Below are 23,144 nucleotides of genomic sequence, written 5' to 3' on the forward strand. Positions count from 1 at the left end.
CGGTAGAAGCCGGACAAACAATCCCGGCAAACAATGCGAGGGTTGGTGAGGTACCTCTCGCTCTAATTTCTCTAGTCTAGTCTAGTTGTCACGCTTCCTCCTATAGCGATTCTGTCGAGCTGAGCTTTCACGTCCCTCACCACCGATCTCCTTCCTACCCCTCGCCTAAGATCGTCTGACGTCTTGCCTGACACCTTTCGTTGTGTTGGTGCTATACGGCTGCTGTCACTGTAGAAGTTAGGTTGTGTGTGTGTAAAAAAACGTAAACAATGTTGTTGGCTGATCAAGTGCGGTAAGTTTTTTAATAATTAAGTTCTTAATTTTACGTAAGTAAGTGCCATTTTAGCTAAAGAAAGTGGTAGAAGTCCTTCCCAATGTGTGCTGGCTCCGTCGGAAGCGGTACGTGCATGTACCGGCGTAGGAAAGTGGTGTGATGAACAACACAGCATAAGACAACGGGTAAGTGTTATCCAGCGATTATCATGATAAAGAAACATTATTTTAATAGACTATGGCCTGTTTTAACTTGCAGATATAATGCAGAAACAATATGGGCCTGCCGCAGGTGTTTGCGACTGTGCGTTGCATTTTATATGATTCGGTATGTTCGGTATGTAAGCGGACCACGAAAGAAGAAGAAGATTGTTTGGTGACGCTAGCGACTAGGATGCTAATCGTGGTGTTTATTCCTTTTTTTGCAGCCAATTTTCCTCTATCCTGGAACATGGGGTTACGAGGAACCGTTCAAGAAGATCCCCCGGAAGCTGTACGGCGACGAGTCGGGCTCTACCAGCACCATACGCTAGAGGCCCAGCCGGCACCGGGTGCCCCGATTGCGCCGCCGGACGGTGTCGAGGAAAAAACGTTGAAACGTTCGGGGCAGGAATTCAACCCTTCGGATCTGCATTATCCGCTGTCCCACAATAGCTGCAGCAGCAACAGGACCGAACCGACCGCACTACTGATTGCGGTCAAATTTCCTGGCAGGAGAAAAAACCCCACAAGTGAGTTCCTTCTAGATGCACTATCGCTACATCTAGATCTGTTGATTTATCTTCCCTCTAAAACAAATGTTTTATATTCCCTCAGGTGTATCGATTTCATCGACGGTCGCTCGCTGGCAGCACCAACATACCACCGAATAACCCCGGAAAGGCGACAAACACTCATCACAGTGGCGACAGTGGCAAATTGTTAACGTGAACCCACTTCCGCCCATCTACACGACATCGCGTTAATAGTGTTATTGTGTTAATTGGAAAAATAACTTTATGTTAACGAGTTAAGTTTAATCTTAAGTGCGCTTTAAGTCATAAATCGATATGCCTAATTTTATGTTAAGTGTTTTGAAATGTGCGTGTGTGTGAAGGGGCGGAATAAGCGCTAATTTTGCCCCGTGGTCTTGAGGGGCCCCAAAAAAGGAACCCACCCCCCACTCGCAAGTAAAATTGCTACCCAATCCTTCTCTAGTTTAGAGAATTTCCCTGCTAGACGCTTAAACCAAACTTACATTTATGCGACTGCTTAGGGCATCCACCCGTATGTGCGGGTTTTACACTACATTTTAGATAAATAAATCTAGTTTATATTCTCATAAAACACTACGCATTTTTTAAAGCGGAATGAACATGATGACATATATTTAGTTTGTTAAAAGGTTCATATGCACGTTCACTAGCGGATTTTTGCGGACTGCATTTCGATTGCCCATGTCGCTTTGCTTTGTCTTGTGTTTTACAAACCCCAATAGCAAGGATGCTGCTAGTTTATCATTGGATTAACGTGGTGGATCTGGTAGCTTATAGCGCACCATACTCGCCTGTCCGCGATGGGTAGGCCATGTCCTACTCCTGGTACTGAACGATCCAGCCCATCGTCGTTCGCAAAGACAGACAAAAGGAAGCTGTTCATGGTGTGTCAAATAATGTGTAGCAGATGGTAGAAGATGGGTACCTGCGGGTGAGAGAGTCCGTTTCTAACGTTTTATTATCAGTTGGTGACACGTTCAAAAGGATGTGCGCAGATCACGGCCCGATCCTGAGGGCTCACCGTTGAAAAAGGCGCTGTCAGCGTGTGATGTCCTCAATGAGGATCTTGACACGGAACCGAGAGTGGTCAGAGTGGTCAGGATACATACAGTGGCGGATTAAGGGTATCGGGGCCCCTAGGCGGTAAGACGAGTTGAGGCCCCCTGTAAATGGTAAATGGTGGTCCGTGGGGGTGGGGAGGGGGGTGAGGTGGTAGCGGCACTAAACTGGCTGTTGGGAGTTTGAACGCGTCGGGGGGCCCTACGATCATCAGTCATAGGCTCTAAAATTGATTCGCCAGCCTCGGGGCCCCTACGTCCATCCTTCCGGGGGCCCTTGTCGCTAGTACTCTGTCCATACGGCATACTATAGAATGACGATCTACGGGGCCCCTTAATCGGCGGGGCCCTAGGCGACCGCCTAGTCCGCCTACCGTTAGATCCGCCACTGGATAAATAAAGGATGATAATATCATGCCCGTCATAGGTTCAAGCCTCATATAGACGGTCCCCTCGTAGTAAGGACTGGCCAGCCGGGTGTGTGGTACTAAAAAAGACGCTAAAGCTTGCATTGGCTGGCATGACCAGGTAGATGGATACGGCAAATAGAAGAAGAAGAGAACGGAAAATGGAAAGAAGCAGTTAGTAGAAGCTTCGGGTGAGACCTTTGCTGCTAAAGAAGAGGGAAATGTCGTTGCATGTGGATGGAATGATGAGGTTATGGGTGGTTCGGGTGATGAATGGTTGGGAGCGGAGATAAATAAATCGGCGAGGCCAGTTTACCTCTTTCCATGCGTTGTATGAGAAATCAATGAAAATAGTCAAATCGTATTGAATTATGGGTCAATTTTCAGGAAAATCAGGATAGAAAATAATTGCGACATTTTTTAACACATGAATACATTATCTCATACAGCCGATAAAACCAGCTTACATCAGGTCGAGATCAACATTGGAGTATCACACATGATAAAAAAAATCCGGTTCGGAACTATCCCTTCACCTTCGCTCGTTTGAAATTGGCTTCATAACCATTGATCGACATGGCGATCAAATGGCCACATCAGAAACGGCACGGAACAGCAACCACCAGCATAGCAAAAATATTGCTTCAAAACCAGAATTGATCGGCTCTCGCATCGTCAAGGTCACAGGTAAAACCAAATACACTACATATATATGTACCAATCGCCAATTCAAGATACAACTACAACCCTACCATATACCAGTACCAGCTGATGATCTATAGCACACAAGCGAGCGGCGCGTGCAAATAAGAGGAAGGGGCCTGAAGGAAGAGAGGACAGGGGAAGGCACCGGGAGAGAGAGTGTGTGTGGTCAAAATTTTTGGCCATTTAAATTTTGTCCACCAACACCGTTGCATTTTGGAGCTTTTTTCTTGCCAGAAAGAGATAGCCATACACTTGACATACAGCTGTCTCGCTCATATGACACTTCCAAGGCTCGCAAGCTCTTTAATGCGAGGGCTCTGGAGCAGTGAACTTGTATGGCGTGCGAGCCCTCGCGCGCCCTCGCAAATCGCTGTCACTTGCACTGCGGGAAGAAGCTTGCAGTTTCGTCCTCGGTGTTCAACAGCCAAAACACTGAGTAAAAAGAAATAAACGATCTATCCAGGAGCATCAGAATAGCGGAGAAACGCAGGGAAAATAACAAAACAACGTGAAGGAGTGTTTTATAATAAACTTGTTGTTTAATATGGATTGAAAAGTACGCATGTTTTGTTTTGGGCCGGTAACTTGTGCACAACGTGATGACAATTCTCAAAATGGCACCAGAAAAAACGCTTCACACTGACGTTTCAACTGTTATAATAAGCTTAAACTCAGCAATATCGCTTGCTCTTTAAGCCAATTTTAAGCCTGCTGTTTAAGCTTCCAGCAACTCGAAAAACGCTATCAATATGCTCGAAAATGTCACTTGGGTCACGAGCAAAATGAACTATCCCAAGCGAAATTTTTCGGGGATGATGAACATAAACTCATGCCATCTCTTTCAATTCATCAGCTCTTCTCTCTCACACGCATCGATGAACTTTTACACATCTCTTTGTTCATTGTGCTATATTTGAAGGGTTTAAAACTGAAAGATAACGATTCATGTTCATGAACTAGTAAAGGTCAAATGGTAATGGTCTAATGTTTGCACCATGGTCGACATGAGTTCAATTCCATTTTTATTGTTTTCATTGATGATTTAAAGTTTTGATTTCTTTTTAAAACATGCAGCTCCAGTAACTTCAGACCCCTTTACTCATTGTTAGAAATGCGTGTTTAATAGTCAATGTGTTATTTTTATTGTCTTATTTATTTCTTTTAATTCATTTAGTATCAGTACTCCTTCACACAACAAAACAAGCAAATAGCACGATCATGAATAATAATATGGTGGTGCAACTGGCAAAGTGATTCGAAGTAGAATTAGCGATGTGGTTGGTAGCATCAAGGATGAAGCATGAGCATGAATTGGAATATGAGGGAAGGGAGTGAATTCAAATGTTCATTTCTATTTTTAGCTCTTTTTTGCATGGGTTCATCCTTCACGTGTGTTCACTATCCCCGAAAATGATATGTATTTTGCTGGTCTTTTCGGGGATAATTCGTTAACGAATTACCCCCGAAAAGACCAGCGAAAACCAGCGTGGTCGGGAGCTTGGGATGCTACAAAAATTCGATCGTTCCGCTTTGTATGGGGAAAAATCCGCGACACATTGAGCTGCGGAAATTATCGAATATCAGAAAAATGCCATAAAACAAGGTTGATGTTTTTGAAAAACGTTATTTAAAAGCAAGTTGGTAAATGTTTTGGTTCTTTTTCAATATTTTGGGTGATAAAAAATTATTTTAAAAATTGTTTACCTGGGGGCCAACTTCATGTAGGGGTATAAAAGAAATAGTTATACTGTCAGTTTTACGTGAGCGCCTATCGAATTTTTTCGATCGAAAAATTGTGCTGAGGCCGATAGTTATACTGTCAGTTTTACGTGAGCGCCTATCGAATTTTTTCGATCGAAAAATTGTGCTGAGGCCGAGTGTGTGCAACCAACTCTTGGTCAGTCACTTGGTCGCGACATTTTCAGTCGGTGATCATCGCGATAGTCACGGGAGATATGCGGTGCGTGCGAGTGGTTCCAAGAAACAAAATGAGCATATTTTCTCGCTCTGTTTGACCCGACAGATAATCAAAACAGATAGAGGGAGAAAGCATGCTCATTTTGTTTCTTGGAACCACTCGCATGCACCGCATATCTCCCGTGACTATCGCGAAATGACTGACCAAGAGTTGGTTCGATCGAAAAATTGTGCTGAGGCCGTCTGTCTCCAAGCATGTGATGGTCGCACCAACTGTTCTACTCTCATCTTCTGTATCAAGATTTTTTGTTTGATAATAAGTGGTTTATGGTTCTCTGTCATACCTACATTGTCTTTTGTTGGAAAATTGTACAACTTAACTAAATAAACTAAATGTAATCAACCCACCTGTCTGGGCCGGTCTGGTGGTACAGTCGTCAAATCGTACGACTTAACAACATCCCAAGTGCCACAAATCCACTAAACGACCACTAAACGGCTTCTAAACGACTCAAGTTCTCTACCTAAACGGAATATAGAAAGACTTCGTTTAGCAGACGGCAAACGACTCATGCATTCTAAAAATAGCGAAAAAGCTGGTGGCGCTCTCTGTTGGTGGGATACCCGAACCAGTTGAGCTTCATCGCTTGCAGGAGAGCTTTCTCATTTCCTCTCTACTGTTGTATGGTTTCGCATTGAAGTTATGCATCGCTAGAACTAGAACGGCGATACGATTGTTTAAATACTAAACTCCGATGGAAACCACCAGCACTGAAGCAAGTGAGATTTGAATAATGGTCGTTGGTGTTAATACCCACGTATCTGACCACACGACCATTCATATAGATTTTTGCTCAGAAAGTTAGAAGGCTATATAGGTCTTGATAAGATGAAACTTGTCGAAACACATTGCAAGAAAAGGATAGCAATATAATGATGAGTTGTAATACGCCATCTATTGATCAAACCAATAAAGCTGTGGAGCTTTCATTTTTTTCTATGGATATTCAATACCGGAGCCCCCAGTATTGTTATGTCAAGTCGTGAAATGTCAATTTGCTCTGAAGCACTTCACCTCCTAATATCCATACACCTTGCTTCAGAGCAAATTGACATTTCACGACTTGACATAACAATACTGGTGGCTCCGGTATTAAAATCGGGGAGGGCTGGAGGGGGGTATAGAAAATTGTATGCGATTTGACATAACAATACTCAATGATGGCGCCCGGAAAACGCGCTAACAATTCACCTCCTTAATAAAGACACCTTGATCTTGGTTATATGGGCAGTGACTAAGGGCGGTGGCAACGCTTTTTCGCATGCGATTTTATCGGACGTCCTGTCAAATTTTTGTATGGGATTTGAGAGCGTTTCTACATACACCGAGAATGCAGCTGAGAGATGGCTGTGAGAGAATTGACAACCGGTTTCTCACGCCGGTGTGTGTAGAAGCTCTGAAAAGCGCTGAGATGAGACTTTTAAAATGATGTTGAAAAAATCCATTTTAATCGCTAAAATGAAATCAAAAAAGTTTCTTTTACTTTTTAATAATATTTATACGATTATTAGACGGCAAAAATGCAAACTATAATTGATCGATCGCTATAAACTGCCAATTCAATTTTTTCTCAGCTCCATCGTTCTTTGCATGCCGAGGAGAATTCTCTCACCGAAAATGCTGCCAGTCGCTGTCAAAGCATGCTGTCAGTTTTTTTCTCAGCTGCATTCTCGGTGTATGTAGAAACGCTCTGACAGATAACGTAGAACGACGAAATCGCACGTCCGACGTTATCTGTCAAATCCCATACAAATCTCGTCCGATCAAATCGCATCCGATGAGCGTTGCCACCGCCCTAATTGATTTCCCCCCTTAGCAGGATAGTCAGGATAGTCAGTATGGCGGCACGGTCCATTTGGGGATTGAACCCATGACGGGCATGTTGTTAAGTCGTACGAGTCGACGACTGTACTACGAGACCGACTCACACTCATAGTATGTTATGATTAATTTACGAAAAGTAAAAATCAAGATTAAATACAAGGTATTTTTAGTATTTTTCTTTTCTAAGTTCAAATTCCGTCAAATTGACGGGTTCCGTAAACCTAGTGTGAAATTCGTAACTGACCATCAAGTTTGAAATCGAGACCGTCTAAGCGATCACTCGTAAAGAGAAATTGATTTAAATAAAATTCATAAAATTTAAGTGTCGCGTTCGCAACACCAATAATAGTGGGCATTCAATCGAAGATAGGTCCCGGCTGTATGTACAGTTGAATTTATCAGCACTTCCGTTGCTAATTTAATAGATCAGCATAAAAAATATCTACAATCATAAAATATACTCAGGACTCTGGAAATGTACATGAACATCATTAACTTTATTACGATTACAGTTATACGGATTAAGATTATTTTCTTCTTATAAAAACTCGCATCAAAGAAGGGCTTTCTTTTACTATGCGCATTTCCCGTACATAACGCACCGAAGCAAGCGCAGGAACCGCTTCACGTTTCTGAGTGCTTTGTAGCGAATTATTTAAAGCATTATCGGCTAGTGAAAGATTTTGGCTATAACTATTCAAGATGGGCTCTGCTGAATCAAATATATTCACTACAGCTACTTTCTCTTTATCATCTTTATCTTGCATGCTAGCCGTTGCACATTTTACTCTGCAATTTCGATTAACAGCTATTTCAGATTCATTGCCACTCTTTGCAATATGAAGTTCTTTCCTATTGTTAGCATCTATTTGGTTCGTATTATTTATATCATCTGATGTTTCTATTATATATTTTTTGTGTTTTGATTCTTTTTTGCATTTGTGGCCTGTCTTTTTTTCCTCGTCAACGTTTGTCTGCTTCCTAGGTGGTTTGCGAGGATTTTTACTTGTTTTCTCGTCTGAACTATTTGTGTCAAGTTTTGTTCTGTCGTCTGGGCATTTACTAGACGATGGTCTATACGTACTGCAAACATCCATTTCGTCCAGCGATTCTGGAACCTGCCATGGCACTGCATTGTTAAAATGCTTACAAGAACTTTGAGCGAATTGTAGTTCTGCTGATTCATCTGATTCTGACATGTTTAGGGACTTCTTCGGTAACTCCGTTTTTGTTTGGCTATTCATTGAAACCTCTTCCTGCATTAGCTTAAGATTTGTTTGTTTTAATAGCATATTTATACGAATGGTTTCCGACGCTTTAAACTTTTTTGACGAAGCTATGGAAAAATTATGCACTTCAGATGGCCTGTTAGACGAATTTGAACTATTGATCGTTGGCTGGAAAGAGGTAACAGAAGTCAGAGTTTCATATGTATTGTTATGGTTTAAAAGCGTACTTCCCAGATTTGTTGAAAAGTGTTCTGTTTTGTTTTTTAAATCAATGCACTTTATGGGGAAGTCAGTACACGTTTCAACTGGTTCTTCAGTACCGGGTTCAGCTAACTTCTCACTTGATTTTGTTGTGTTCGCTACCCGTTTCGTATGCACATTTCTTTCTTTCATTGCACAATCCATCGTGTCTGACGCTAAAGGTATTGGAATTTGTTGCACTCTTTCGTCCATTAACTTACGTTTGCTGGCAGTGCGATCATTCTTGTCAATTCTTGACAATGGTTTAGTATTAAGTGGCGTCGAATGTGCCATCAAATTATGAGAATTCACAACACATTCTTTAGGTACAACGTTTTGCGCGCTATCAATGATATCAAAATTATTTGATCCCGGAGCCACAACAGCATTATTCTGGTCCTCATTTTTAATGGGTGTTTGGAAAAGCGAATCCATTATTTGCTCTACCGTTGAGAAGTCATCTAAAGGATAATAGCAAACATCCAAATTATTGTTAAGTGTCAATTGATTCGAAGGTTTGGCCGGAGAATGCACTACAACCATTGGTGTCATGGCAGTTTCTTCTGTTCGTTTTAATATCGGTGTTTGTAACTTGCTTGGAATACTGTCTAAGGCAGAAGTGATCGGTAATGCTATTTGGGAAAAATAGGACGAAGAAAGATTGCCACCTGTTGGTGAAGCTAGAAGCTTATTTGTACTAGCACGTATATCGATATCGGATTTGTGCTTTTTGCTTGATGAAGTAGCACTCTCCATAGATAGTCTTCGTTTAGGACATTGGGCCATTGTAATCAATTCGCTTCGAACAACTGTGTTTGGCAAATTTATATTAAGCCGTTTCCGTAGCCTTTCACGCATGTCACACGTATGTTCAATGGAAATTTTTGACTTATTCCTAACAATTTTTTGAGATTCATTATTGATTTTTTGATTATTGACTTCTGCTTCTACATTAAACCCTAAATTGCTATTTTCGGTGACTATCCCCAAACTCTTGGTTATGTTAGCGTTGGGGTAGACAGTATCAGGCAGTGTTTGTTCTACCACTGAGCCATTCATATCGAAGGTATGAAAACAAGTTTGGATCGTTATTGTTTCTGACTGCCGATTTTCACTACTCTCTTGTCCAACATAACAACTATTTGCACGTCGTGCACGTAAGGAATGCGGAATGCGTGCATTGTTTTCGTTCGAAAATACATCTGAATTCGATAAATATATGTGTTTGTGGCTTTTTGTATCTATACTGGAATTCATCGCTTCCATAGCATATTCAACCTTTTTAGCAACGTGGGGAAGCTCTAATTCACTCCTACAAGCCAAATTATTACTTATATTTTCCTGGTTTGTTTCCTTTGCGGTTTTGACATCGACCGATATTGCGTACTTATTACAATCCATTGACGAGAGTGTTGACAGTTTTAAGTCATTTGATGTCTTTTTCGTTACAGCATAACTATTTTTGCATATGTCTGGCAATTCTTCCTGTTTTTCTGTAACTGATTGCTTTACTTTCGCTTCAACATTTTTAGGAGTTTCCTTTAACTTTTTTTTAATTGATGTGTGAACGTTAGCAGCATGTTTAGATTTCGAATATTCTTTTGATGATATTTTACATGTGCCACGACTTTCCTCTATTTTATCTCCAATATTTGATTCTGTTTCTTTAAAAGTCTTGTCTTCCGACTTAAACGCTACATGAAAATTAGTTTCGTTCATCCTCGATGTTACATGTTCGACTGTCGTATTTATTTGGGTTACCTTGTTTTCGCTGCGTTTAATAAGAACTGAACGATTTTGATGAGTATCTATTGATTCTATTTTCCGATTCTCTAAAACTGAATGCATCGACATCTCTGACGTGCCAAAGCACAGGTCCGTATCAAGCTCGTTATTAGCACTTTCGGCGTTGGAAGTTACTTTAGATGTTCTTATCTGCTTATTTAATTCATTTACAACATTTATATGGTCATCTACTTTCTGATGGTTATCGTCATTCCCTCTTTCAATTGGTTTGGAGTCTACTTCATTCAGGCAGCCTGATTTCTCTGTATCACATATTATATTAGAATTCATTACATTCGCCCTCGATGTTATGTGTACAATTTCATGTGAACTATTTGCTTCAATTGCACTGGTCACACTGGTTATGCAATTATTTGTACAGTTTTTATTTATGTAGTTTTTATTCTGTACTTTTTCTGAATTATTTAAGGGATTAAACAATGTTCCAATTTTTAAAATATTTTCACCATTACATGTTCCGAACGTACAAAAAGGCTTTGTTACATCCAGGACGTCTGTATTTTCTGAGTGACCCATTATATTCGGGATCATTTCGTTTGTTTCAGATGACAAATGAGCTTTGGTCTTATTCATGTGAAATACTTTAGCTTCTTCTATTGTGCTGTTTGAAGTTGAAATTACGCTAGTTTTATTAGTCTCTAACGATTTAGAACGCTTTTCCGAGGCTCCGTGGTTTAACAAAGCACCACCGTAAGGCTTATCTATATGCAAGTTTCTCTTTAATTCGCATACGTCCCGAGCACCTTCACTTTTGGAAGTAAAATTAGTAGCATTTCCTCTAGTTTCATACATAACAGTACACAAATATTCATCACAATCCTCTCTTCTAACAACATCATCACCCAGTAAACTGTTCGCATTGCAGGAGCCTAAGTCAAAATTGGAAGTATTTACTTTTGCTGTAACATCACGAAATACAATAGGTTTTATGTTTAAACTTTTTTCAAAGTTTTTCCGTTTTTCAGTTGATGAATGTGTGCCATCTGCTCTTAATTCACTCTTGTTTTTTATTACGTCACTAGTTTTCACTCGTCCGCACTCAGCATCCTTAGAAACTTTCTTGCCATTATTAGTTTTATTGACAAATGATTCTGGTGCAATTATACCGCACAAATCTCTTTTTTTGTTATCTTCACTGATGCATGTCTTTATATCGCGTCCGACACAACTCGTTGAATAAGATGACGGATAATCTTTCTTTGCGTTCATATTTTTCTTGCGATCGTGCACACCTCTATCGCGACTTAGTTCGTAACTGGAATATTCGCACAAACGATTCGGTTCACGAGATTTCGTTCGATGTTTTGAACGACATCTATATCGAGTTAGTTCTCTATCACTTGTACATCGATCGCGATAATCTTTCCCCTCCTTATCACGATGCCGAACACCTCTAGTATCTACTTTATCATGATCACGAATTTGTCTGTGTGCTACGATTTTTTTAGATTCGCGTTCCATTTCACGATCATACTTGTGGTATTGTTCTGATTTCGCGTCGTTATCAGGACAACTCTTGCTCCAAATTGGATCGGCGGTTTCCTCTGTTGGGACTGTTTGTATTCCAGAATGCACTAAGAGCTTTACAGATGTTTGAGTGAACTTGGAAACGCATTTTTTACCTTTTCCAACATGATTTCCACGCCTGAAAACCACATTATCACATTGCTTTCGTAAGTCACCTATTACTGCATCCTTTCTCTTTAGTTCGGCTTTGGCGGTCAAAAGAAGAGAAGATACGTTTTCAAGTAGAATATCATTCTTTTTTATGATATCATTTTTCTCTTGTTCAACTGCGATTAACTTATCCTGCAATTCTGTTATTCTGCGTTGCAATGCAAGATGTTCTTGGCTTTCCTGAAACACGAAAAGTTTACTGTGGTGTGGATAATTTCGTATTAACATCCTTTACTTACGGTTTTCGCTTCTGATTCAATATACTCGAGATCGCCGTATATGTCGAAATCATCCATCGTAATATTTGTAACAGATTAGAAAAAACACACAAGCTGTTATTGTTTCTAAAATTTATCATCAAGTTAATGCTTGCTAAGGTGCATCAAAAGCAACTGTCACTTTCATGTTATGATTGTTTGGCGCTATTTCGTGAAGTCAATACAGAACTAGGTGTTTGAATTAGAAAAGGTAAAACTCAAGGTGTATGAATCTGGCAAGCTGAAGATGTTCCGAGCAACCCGCCAAACATTACGAGCTTTCGAGTAATGATGTGCTGTATGGAGCGCACCCACGACTCCGATCCGACTCCGACTATTGTTAGTTCGATTTCGACTCCGGCGAAATGGAACCACTAGATCCGCCCGGAGTCGGAGTCGTTCGGAGTCGTCCGGGGTTTTCCGGAATCGTCCGGAGTCGCCCGGAGTCGTTCGGAGTCGTCCGGAGTCGAACGACTCCGAACGACTCCGAACGACTCCGGACGACTCCGATTCCGGGCGGCTCCGGACGACTCCGAACGACTTCGACGACTCCGAACGACTCCGAACAACTCCAAACAACTCTGCACGACTCCGACTCCGGGCGACTCCGGACGACTCCGAACGACTCCGACGACTCCGGACGACTCCCAACAACTCCGAACGACTCCGGATGACTCCGGACGACTCCGGGTGACTCCGGGCGATTTCGGACGACTCCGGGCGACTCCAAACGACTCCAAACGACTCCGAACGACTCCGACTCCGAGCGACTCTAGACGACTCCGAACGACTACGAACGACTCCGAACGACTCCGGACGACTCCAGGTGACTCCGGGCGATTTCGGACGACTCCGGGCGACTTTGGGCGATTTCGGACGACTCCGGGTCTTTTCGGACGATTCCGAACGACTCCGGATATTGCAGCGCGGACCTACTTTCCAGAGTCGATTCCGAATTTATCGGAGTCGGATCGAAGTCGACTCCGGATTTTTGCCAACTTTACCCATCACTGCATTCGAGTATCATATCTTAGTTGACATTTTCGAGCACGAATAATCGGGAATACGAGCAAATCCCTTGAACTAGAGCCTTAAACTTCGCTTAAACTGCACCAGTTTAAGGGAATTTAGAAAAAGGCCATCAAAATCAACTTTGATGCGGCTTTTTCATTGTTTTCTTTTAGATTCGCTCGGAAATGATATTTCCTATCGTTATAGTTGGTCATGTAGCCATTTTATACATATATAATTACGATTTTTTTTATAAAATAACATCACAAAAATTTTCTTTTGTTTTTCATCAAAAAACCATAGCTTTGAATGAAAAATGACCTCGATGGCATCGTCAATCGATAGAAGAAAGACTAATTTACGAACTCACCAAATTTTAGCGCTTTCAACACACTTGATCAGACACAAATCTACAATTTCCGGCGTATCGAGCTCTAATCGAGCAGATATGCGAAAACAATTTCAAACCAATGTCACTTGGGATTCTACTCGAATATTGCTGAATTTTTCGTAATCTCATGCAATTGACAGCGATTTGCGAAGATGCGTGAGGGATTGCACGCCATACAAGTTCACTGCACCAGAGCCCTCGCATTAAAGAGCTTGCGAGCCTAGGCAGTTTTTTCGCCCTCAGTTCAAGCAGTTATAATTATAGCACCCCGAGAGCAGGTATGACATTGCAAATTATAGCTTACTAAACACCTAAATTTTGAGATTTTATTTTGAAAAAATCCACAAAAATTTAAATAGTAATCTTTTCGACAAATAACACAGCAAAACACCTGAATTTTGACATTATATTTTGCAATAATCCACAAAATTAGAACTAGTGAGTTTTTCGATGGATACCACTGCAAAATATATAATTTATGAAAAAATAAAGATTATCTCAAATACTACAGTAGAACGTCGATTATCCGGGGGCGGATTAATCGGCGGGCGGCTTAACCGTGCGCATAAATGTGACAGCTGTTCAAACGTACAGCGAACATTTGTTGCGATAGTCATGTGGGCAACCAGTTTTTTGTGCAGCTCTGTAGTGTCTAGTGGTGTTTTCGAAATTTATTTTTGTTCATGAACAGTGGTTAAACCTATAGTTATTGATTAAAATAATATTCTACTAACGATTTATTGATTGATTCAAGATGAATTCATCATAAAACTAGTGAATTTCATATTTTTCATATGAATTTGACATTTCTTGGACCATTATCCGTGCAAATCGATTAACCGGCAACCGCCCGGTCCCGAGCTGCCCGGATAATCGACGTTTCACTGTATAAGATTTCCAACAGATGATACCACTCGCAACCCTTGCAATGTTTAACGGGTAGAGGCAGTGTAGCACCTGCTAGTTTTTATCCACCTTGGTTTAGCGGGAGGATTAAAAATTATACTGTCAAATAATATAGCTGGTAGTGCCTCTACTGTAATTTATTTATGTTTGAATTAAAAATTTGTATGAATAATTTGTTGTTTAATAAGCATTAATACAAGCAGATAAAAGCGGATATTCTTCTCTAAGGCTCAACTAACTGCCTGCGTAAGTCTCAAATTTTTTTTTTAAATAACTTCTTTCGATAAAACTATACCTCTCTTTGAGAAGTTCATACAAGTTATCCATTCGATGCGATATCTCTTCACATCCTATATTGCTACATATTGTTTTACAAAATTTCTAAATGTTGAAAAGAACAGTGAAATCTCTCTAAGGTGAATATTCAAGGGACCCTCAGCTTAGAAAGATATTCATGTTGGGATGTCATGAAGAAACCATAGGATGGCATTCTTTAACCAATATTTTTGTGAACTACCACCAAAAATCACCTGATACGGACGTCACAAGAAACGTAAACTCTAAAATGTTATGCTTGACTAGTTAATTTGGCCCGGTTGCAGGATATCGCAACAGAACCTTAGAGGTGTATACTGCCTGCAGGGCACATTTAAAGGCTTTCATGCACATGTAGATAAACAATTCTGTTCTCTTTTGAAGTCTTTTTACTAATACTCTATATGACCGTGTTGCTATCTTGGTACAGGTTCCTATCCAATTCCTATCCCGGTTCATAGCCCATCCATTTTTTTTTTTGTTTTATCTACAATATGTGGTAAATGTTACTGTTTCCATTACATCAGGAACCATGGTCCACTTTCTTTCTCAGTATGTTTTACTATCGGCTGGACTCGTGGTACAGTCGTCAATTCGTACGACTTAACAACATGCCAATCATGGGTTCAAGTTCCAAATGGACCGTGTCCCCATACGTATGACTGACTTTTATCCTGCCATGGGTTATCAAAAAGTTATTGAAAACCAAGCCCCGCTGTGGTACAGGCCTTGACCGACAACGGTTGTTGTGGCAAAGAAGAAGATGTTTGACTATTCTGCTATGATTGACTATTTTTACAACCACATACTATATACAAAAATTTAATTTAGTCGTTCTTTTTTTATAGAGACTTTGAGCCGATTGGCCACATTCGCCTCTTTTAATAATGTTATCTATACCTAAAATTTAACAATCTGCTTTGCAAGCCATTTGTGGCTTGCAAATTACCTTATACCGGGTAGTCTCAGTTTACTTAAAACTATCTGTTGATTTTATTGTCTGTAACAATTTTGGTTTTGGTTAAAGTTGTTTATAAAAATTAGTATTATGAAGGAATTTTAAAAGGCGAATGAAGGAATGAAATATGAAGGATTTTTTTTTATAATGGCAATCGCTGTCTGGTGAGAGAATGGTTTCGATGCTGTGGTCCAATTGGCAGGTGATGCGTTCTGCTGTGTAACCATGGCATTCGGTTAAGATGTGACGGATGGTAATGTCGACGCCACAGAAAATTTAGTCGTTCTAAACTTATGGAATAGCTACTATTAAATGTCATGACATGTTCATATGATATATGGATCCGAGTCTCCCATCCACAGGGGCCACTGTCACGGCTTATTATTGACACCTGCCCCACCTTCTGCAAGAATATTTGAGCACCAAGCAACCATGTGTATGCCAAATGCTAATAAAAACAATTGCACTAACTTCATTCAACTTTGTTACTTTCCCATATATAAAAGAAACCCTGACCTAGGAATGTCCTTATTCCGTGTATATTATTGTCCCATTACTTTTTCCTATAAGAGTTGCTGTTCATTTCAGGTTTTTAGTTCAGTTTAGTTGTAATGCCACTGCTAAACCATGAGATAATTTTTCCCGCAAGATATACTTTCAATGGATTATTCAAATTCAATTATTTATATTTTGGTTTTTTTTCAACTGTTTAACACAACTCGTACAAAGCCTTATCCACGCATCTACGTATGAAGGCCCGATCCATGGGAAATATAAACCCGTTATATGCATGTTTTTAAGATCTTCATTTGGACCTAATTTTTCAGCTCCAATGTGTTCACTATATTTCATTGTACCCGAATTTTTGGAGTAATCTATAATGAAAAATTGTATTTGTTCAACGTTCATAGTGTACGATTTTGCAAACCTTCCTAGCGAGCATTTGATTTCACTTGGATGATAGTTCGAAGCAAGTACTTATTTGTCTTACTTTTTGTTTAAATGTTTTGTACCACACAACACTACTCCGCATGATCAAATAGATGGAACGGGGTATAATCTTTACCACAGAATTATTTAGAATCACTGGGAATTATTTGATGATTGTTGATACACTTACAATACGTTGGTAGAAGAAAACAATGATGTCTTTCGATTTGAATATCTCAATGATTCTATCAATCTAGCATTGCTTGTTGCCTCAAAGAAAGGCATCCCCTTTATGAAATAAAAATCATCCAAGCACCCATATTTGGTTAGCAACACTGTTCTATAGTGAGTAACTTTTTCGTACACATAGTTTCTGATGATGTAGGGTTCTATGACTGAAATCCAATTTACGACATAATTAACGCATCGCGTAACGTCCGTATGTGGAAATTTCGGCCGCCATATCGCAAATACAGATTGGTGAATAATCTCCTGGGTGAGGTATTCATCATGAACAGACATAAAATTTACAGTCTTTCCCCGAGTTACGCGACACTCGAGTTACACGAATTCGAGTTACGCGAATTTTTATTTTTGACAGTTCAGATGTCAAATCAGTACAGTTTTCTCCATCAATTGTCAAATGAAAAATAATTACCGATAAATAACCAAATTTTCTACACCAATTGCATCAAATAATTATTAAATTACATAAATGAACTAAATTCAATCAAAAATTATGATAAATAAAGTATATTTTTGCTGTAACATGTGATATTCGACTTACGCGAAAATCCGAGTTACGCGAATGTCTCCGGAACGCATTATTCGCGTAACTCGGGGAAAGACTGTATGGGATATGACGGGACCGTCTAAGTCAGTGATGTCAAACTCGTTTTGAATCGCGGGTTGAAAACATTCTCGCGGGCCGCAGTTGAGTGGTGTTGGGAGGGTGGGAACGGATTCCAAGAAATGTCAAACGCATATAAAAAAATGAAATTCACTAGTTTTATGATTAATTCACCTGGAATCAATCGATTAATCGTTAGTATAATATTATTTTAATCAATAACTATAGGTTTAACAACTGTTCATGAACAAAAATGAATTTCGAAAATACCACTAGTCACTACAGAGCTGCATAATAACCGGAGATGAAGAGTTTTGCAATGCATTTGCCTCATATTTCTCTTCTGTGTACACCAACAATTCCTCGGTACCGTCTAACTCAACATCGGCTTTATCCTTCATTAATGATGAGGTTAATTTATGCACACCACTAATCAACGATGATGAGGTGGAATCTGCTGTTTCGTTGTTGAAGCTTTCCTACGCTCCTGGGCCTGACAATATTCCCAGCGCAATTCTCATTAACTGCCAGGCTGCTCTCATTCCCATACTGACCAAACTATTCAACAAATCTTGCAATCGAAATGCTTCCCGCGAGACCAATCTAATATACTTACTTAACTTTTGCCACTCCTATATTAGCAAGGGCTTACAGGTTGACGTCATTTATACTGACTTCTGCGCTGCTTTTGACAAGGTCAACCACTTTCTATTGCTATCTAAATTATCAAAGTATGGTGTTCACACAAATGTTGTTGAGTGGTTAAGAAGTTATTTAACTGATCGTTGCATTAACGTTAAGATAGGAACTAGTTTATCTGCCACATTCCATAATTTATCTGGTGTTCCTCAAGGGAGTATATTAGGACCTTTACTATTTATTATATTTATTAACAATGTCGTGTTTGCTATTCCTCATGTTAAATTGTTATTATATGCTGACGATCTAAAAATGTTCCTACCTGTTAAATATTATGACGACTGTGAAATGTTACAAGACTCGTTAAACTATTTTTCTGCATGGTGTTTTAATAATGAAATGTTACTTAATGTTAGCAAATGTAGTTGTATAACATTCTCAAAGAAAAAAAATCCTATTATTTATAACTACAAAATTAATGAAGTCAGCGTTCCACGTTTTTCTCAGGTTCGGGACTTAGGAGTTATTTTAGACAGTAAGCTTAGTTTATCTAGCCATTATCAAACTATCGTCACTAAAGCTCTTAAACTGTTAGGATTTGTCTTACGTGTCTCAGCCGACTTTAAAGATCCTTTCAGTTTAAAAACATTATACTGTTCTTTAGTCCGTCCCATCCTAGAATTTGCCAGTGTAGTTTGGTGTCCCCATCAAATCACATACATAGATAAAATTGAAAAAATTCAGAAAAAATCACACGTCTCATGTTTTATCATCTTCCCTGGTCAAACCAAATTCCACGTCCTTCGTATAATGTTCGGTGTTTAGGAGCATAGGAGAACTACGGCTCAGATAACTTTTATGCATAAACTATTAATTGGAGATTTTGATGCACCTGACATTTTAAATTTTATTTGCTTTTCTACTCCCTCTAGAGGTCTTAGAAGTAGAGAGCTACTAAGAAGCCCTTTTAGATCGACTGGTTTTGGTGCCAATGATCCACTGCTCAAAATGATTGATGTGTATAATAGGTTAGGGTTATCAGCAGATTTCAATCAATCCGTTAGTCAGCTGCGTCAGCATATTCAAGTTAGTTCTAGGGCCATACTTTAAAATTGTACTCTGTAAGCATTAAGTTATTTAGGCATACTGCCCGATAACTTTGATTCAAATAAATAAATAAATAAATAAATAAATAAATAATAAATAAATAAATAAATAAATAATAAATAAATAAGAAACTGGTTACCCACTTGACTATCGCTGCAAACTTTCGCTGTACGCATGAACAGCTGTCAGATTTATGCGCACGGTTAAGCCGCCCGCCGGTTAATCCGTCCCCGGATAATCGACGTTCTACTGTATATGCTTTTTAACATAACTAGAGTCTGCGTATCGTAATCTATGTGTGTTATATATTTTTATTCTCGTACTCTCGTAATATGTAACTGTAACTCTCGTACTCTCGTATATACCCTTATATACTAAAAAATTATAAACGAGTATAAAGGAGTTGTCGTCATGTAGAATATTTGACCATCAAGAATTCTAAGCCATCAAGAAAAAGGCATAAAACCATAATTGGGGTTCTCTCCGTTTTAAGTTTGTAGGCTGAAATTTCAGCCTGTCAGCTGTTTGCATTGTATAGGAGTTTTCGAGCAGCTATCTAAGTGGGTATACCATACAGATGGGCTTATCCCAAGGTGTATGAATTTAGAAGGCTGTTTTTTTCATTTCTGCTTTATAATAAAGATTTTAAGAGTGTTTTGTGTATTCGTCAGGCCTCCAGAAAGCTTGTTTGAACAAAAAAATTTACCCAATCTGTCAAAAAGACATGCTATGAGACCACCTGGACTACATGCACTTTGATTCTGGATTTCATCACCAGATCGGTTTAATGCTCCTTGGGATACATGAAACAACACCTTGTTTGGACATTTTTCCAGCAGGTACTCGAATCTAATTCTAGCTTTGAGGCTAGAATAATGTAGACCGAAATTGCAGGCTAGTTTTGTGTGTGGCTTTGTATGGTGTGTTTACATGATTTCAGCCTGCAACTGTCAATCTCCATACAAAAAACTGACTAGAATCGTGAAGAGACCTATCGACGGCAATTGCCAAATACGACGAATGTTGCTGATACAGGCGTCCCGAAGATACAGTATCTCGAATTTCTGCGTATGTCGAATCTCGTAATATCCAATTAAAATATCAATAATCTACGTGTAATTTTGCAAGTAGGGCAAAATTATTATAGTTATTTTAGGCACCAAATTAATTATTTGATGTGATTGTGACTGAATATAACAGTTTCAAACCTTTTTAAATAGTTTCTAAAACGGACGTCACACGAAGCGCAAACTAAAAAAAATACGCTTGATTTGTATGGGAGAGCGTAAACTTCCTATCAAAAGATTATAGGGTTGTATGGCTGAAATCCAGTTTACGCCAAAGTTTACGCTTCGTGTGACGTCCGTATAACATTCGATCAATACGGCAATTATTTGGTATTTCATAATGGATGTTGCAAATCCGTACAATTTGCTCAAAGAATTATCAAATTTAGAAAACCGCATATCTCCGAATCCGCGTTTAAAAGGTATCGTCTAACTTGAGGATCACCTGTATATGTGTATGATAAACGAATTGTTTACATTTTATAAAAATTCGTTTAATATTAAAAGCATACATTTTGCAATCACACTTAATAAATCGGCATTTTTCTCGTCACATTGAGGGTGATGTCTGTAGACACATATAATTGTAATGTACAAAATGAAACAATTGAAGACACGACTGTTCAGCTTGAAGGCTATTCAACAATTAATATATTTCTCTCATCTCAATGTGTACTGTGATCACATGATGTAATCACATGGTAACAATAGGCCCGATTATTAAACACAAATTGTAAAGACAAGTTGTCAAAATCGGAAGATTTGTATTATGAAATCCGTTTGTGTTGTGTGTTGGAAAAACAAAATTTGACGAAACACAAACTCACAAGCACACTGCCAAGATATCTATTATGAAACACAAACGGAAATCCAAAATTGTCAAACTGCTTTCCGTCAGCTTTTTGTCACGGAAAGGCGCCAATCTCAGATTGTTTGACCGACACAACACAACAACAGAGTTGTTACTGTTGCTTTCACGACAAAATATAAGTATTTTATTTCAGAAATTATCAAATTTTAACATTTTAAACAAAAATATGTGTACTGCCATATCCATACAAATGGCAATATGCTGGAGATACTGGTAACGTACTGCTGTTTTGGGTTAAAAAGCTGCTGTTATTTCCTTCCTCTGTTGTTGTTCGATAGTAGTCGAAAGATGAAGGGCTCACGCACCCGGTTTGCGTTCAACAGCAAAGGATTCCAGCAACTTCTTCAGTGAGTGACTGCTTGAACAACCAACAGCATAGTCACATGTAATTATCACATCTAATACTGCATACACTTTTAGGAATAACAAAGACTCGGAGGGCTCGATCTCCGCCAGAATGTCAAGGAAAATTTCCTTCGGCACAAGAATTTTTTTCTTAAATCTGAAATTAACAACCACGAAATGAAACATGTATAACACGGTTTGCACAAATGATCCACATGCTTAACTCACGCTTGGTTAGAAAGCTGTAATGGGTCGAAAACACTTCGAAGCAGTCGGCACTGTTTTACCAGATCTACCGTTGTTTCTTCTTCACTGCTACTATCGTCACTTACGAAGTGGGAGAAAATCATTTCGAAGTTTTAAACAAGGATTGTTAGCTTGATAAACGATCGTGTCTTAAATAAACTTGTATACGTTTTTTTATTTTGATTTTGAACATTTTGACACATCGACAAAGGCTTTGACACAGCTTTAACGAAAGAAAAAAATTAACGAAACTTGTGTATCACAAGAACGGTTTAAACATGCATATCTATTTTCCGTTTGTCTTGACGCACTTGTCTTGTGTCATTTCCGTTTGTGTTTAATAATCAGGCCTAATAATATCTCTTTTTTTTAATTCCATTTTACGAAAAATGGAGCGAACCTTTCTGGCCGTTTAATATTTCTTTTTGGTCGTCCTATTTCGATCTCTAGTTGTTGTCTTGATTCCTTACTCTGTTGTCCAACTGGACGATTAACGGAATTTGATGGTTGTTCTTCTGATGGAAGTGCTGGAATAGGTACGATTGTTATTTCTTGTTCAGTTTCCAAATCTGCTGTTTCCGATTGTGGAATTGATGGTGAATTAGGTGCAGTTATTATCTCTTGTTCGTTGGTGGTCTCCAAATTTGTTATTTCCTGTTGAAGTGGTGTAACTATTGTTTCTTGTCCATTTGTGGTCTCCACATTTACTTTTTCCCGTTTAAGTCCAAACATATCAACCAAAATATTTAAAGGACTTTTCGATTTTTCGTCTGGTTGATCACAAGGTTTTAACATTAGCTGGTTGATATGGCTTCGAATGATTTTTCGACTTCCATGTATATCGGTTAATAAAATAATGTAATTTACCCTTCCAATCCGCTCGATGACAACACCAGCTGCCCAACTCCATTTGTTTCTTGAATACACACTTTCGCGTAGACATTTTCTCCCTTCCGAAAGCGTCGTCTTACTTGCTTGATTGAGACTTGATGTTCCTTTTCGGGTTCCAACAAAGTTAACAACGTTTTCATTTTCCTTCCGAACATGAGTTCAGCTGGTGTTTTTCCGTTTAATGTTCTGCATGGTGTTGAACGGAAAACCTGAAGGAAAACCTGTAGAGATCTCGCTATTTTTTCTCTTTTGTTTATTTTCATAAGTCCTCGTTTTAAAGTATCCACAAATCTCTCTGCCTGACCATTGGACTGTGGTATGGAGCGGATTTTAAATGATTTATTCCATTTTCTTTGCAAAAATTATGGAATTGCGTGAATTTGAATTGACTTCCATTATCTGAAACAA

General features: G+C 39.1%; 3 protein-coding genes across 6 annotated transcripts in view; 2 read left to right on the forward strand and 1 right to left on the reverse strand.

Moving 5' to 3' along the window:
• Positions 1–240: 240 nt before the first annotated feature.
• Positions 241–1,599, forward strand: LOC120952220 (uncharacterized). Of its 2 annotated transcripts, none has more exons than XM_040371435.2 (4): positions 241–459; positions 533–601; positions 702–1,004; positions 1,090–1,599. In XM_040371435.2, exons 3-4 carry the CDS (start codon positions 725–727, stop codon positions 1,143–1,145), a joined length of 336 nt encoding a protein of 111 aa, XP_040227369.1. In that variant the 5' UTR covers positions 241–459; positions 533–601; positions 702–724; the 3' UTR covers positions 1,146–1,599. The 2 variants fall into 2 exon arrangements, with proteins under 2 accessions (XP_040227369.1, XP_040227368.1); XM_040371434.2 differs by having other exon boundaries at positions 244–459; positions 533–610.
• A 5,877-nt stretch (positions 1,600–7,476) lies between these two features.
• Positions 7,477–12,607, reverse strand: LOC120951095 (uncharacterized). The gene is made up of 2 exons (XM_040369624.2): positions 12,192–12,607; positions 7,477–12,132 (listed from the first exon to the last, which is right to left on the reverse strand). Exons 1-2 carry the CDS (start codon positions 12,246–12,248, stop codon positions 7,528–7,530), a joined length of 4,662 nt encoding a protein of 1,553 aa, XP_040225558.2. The 5' UTR covers positions 12,249–12,607; the 3' UTR covers positions 7,477–7,527.
• Positions 12,608–13,750: 1,143 nt separating this feature from the next.
• LOC120948642 (uncharacterized protein K02A2.6) overlaps positions 13,751–23,144 on the forward strand; it is a 112,409-nt gene continuing 103,015 nt past the window's right edge. The window contains exon 1 of one of the 3 annotated variants that reach the window (XM_049605567.1): positions 13,751–14,763. The gene's annotated coding sequence lies outside the window, so the exon portion shown is untranslated. The remainder of the gene's footprint in view (positions 14,764–23,144) is intronic. The other 2 variants (XM_049605565.1, XM_040365223.2) reach the window with 2 other exon arrangements.

The sequence above is a fragment of the Anopheles coluzzii genome, chromosome 2 (assembly GCF_943734685.1).
Source record: "Anopheles coluzzii chromosome 2, AcolN3, whole genome shotgun sequence".
Classification (NCBI taxonomy): domain Eukaryota; kingdom Metazoa; phylum Arthropoda; class Insecta; order Diptera; family Culicidae; genus Anopheles; species Anopheles coluzzii.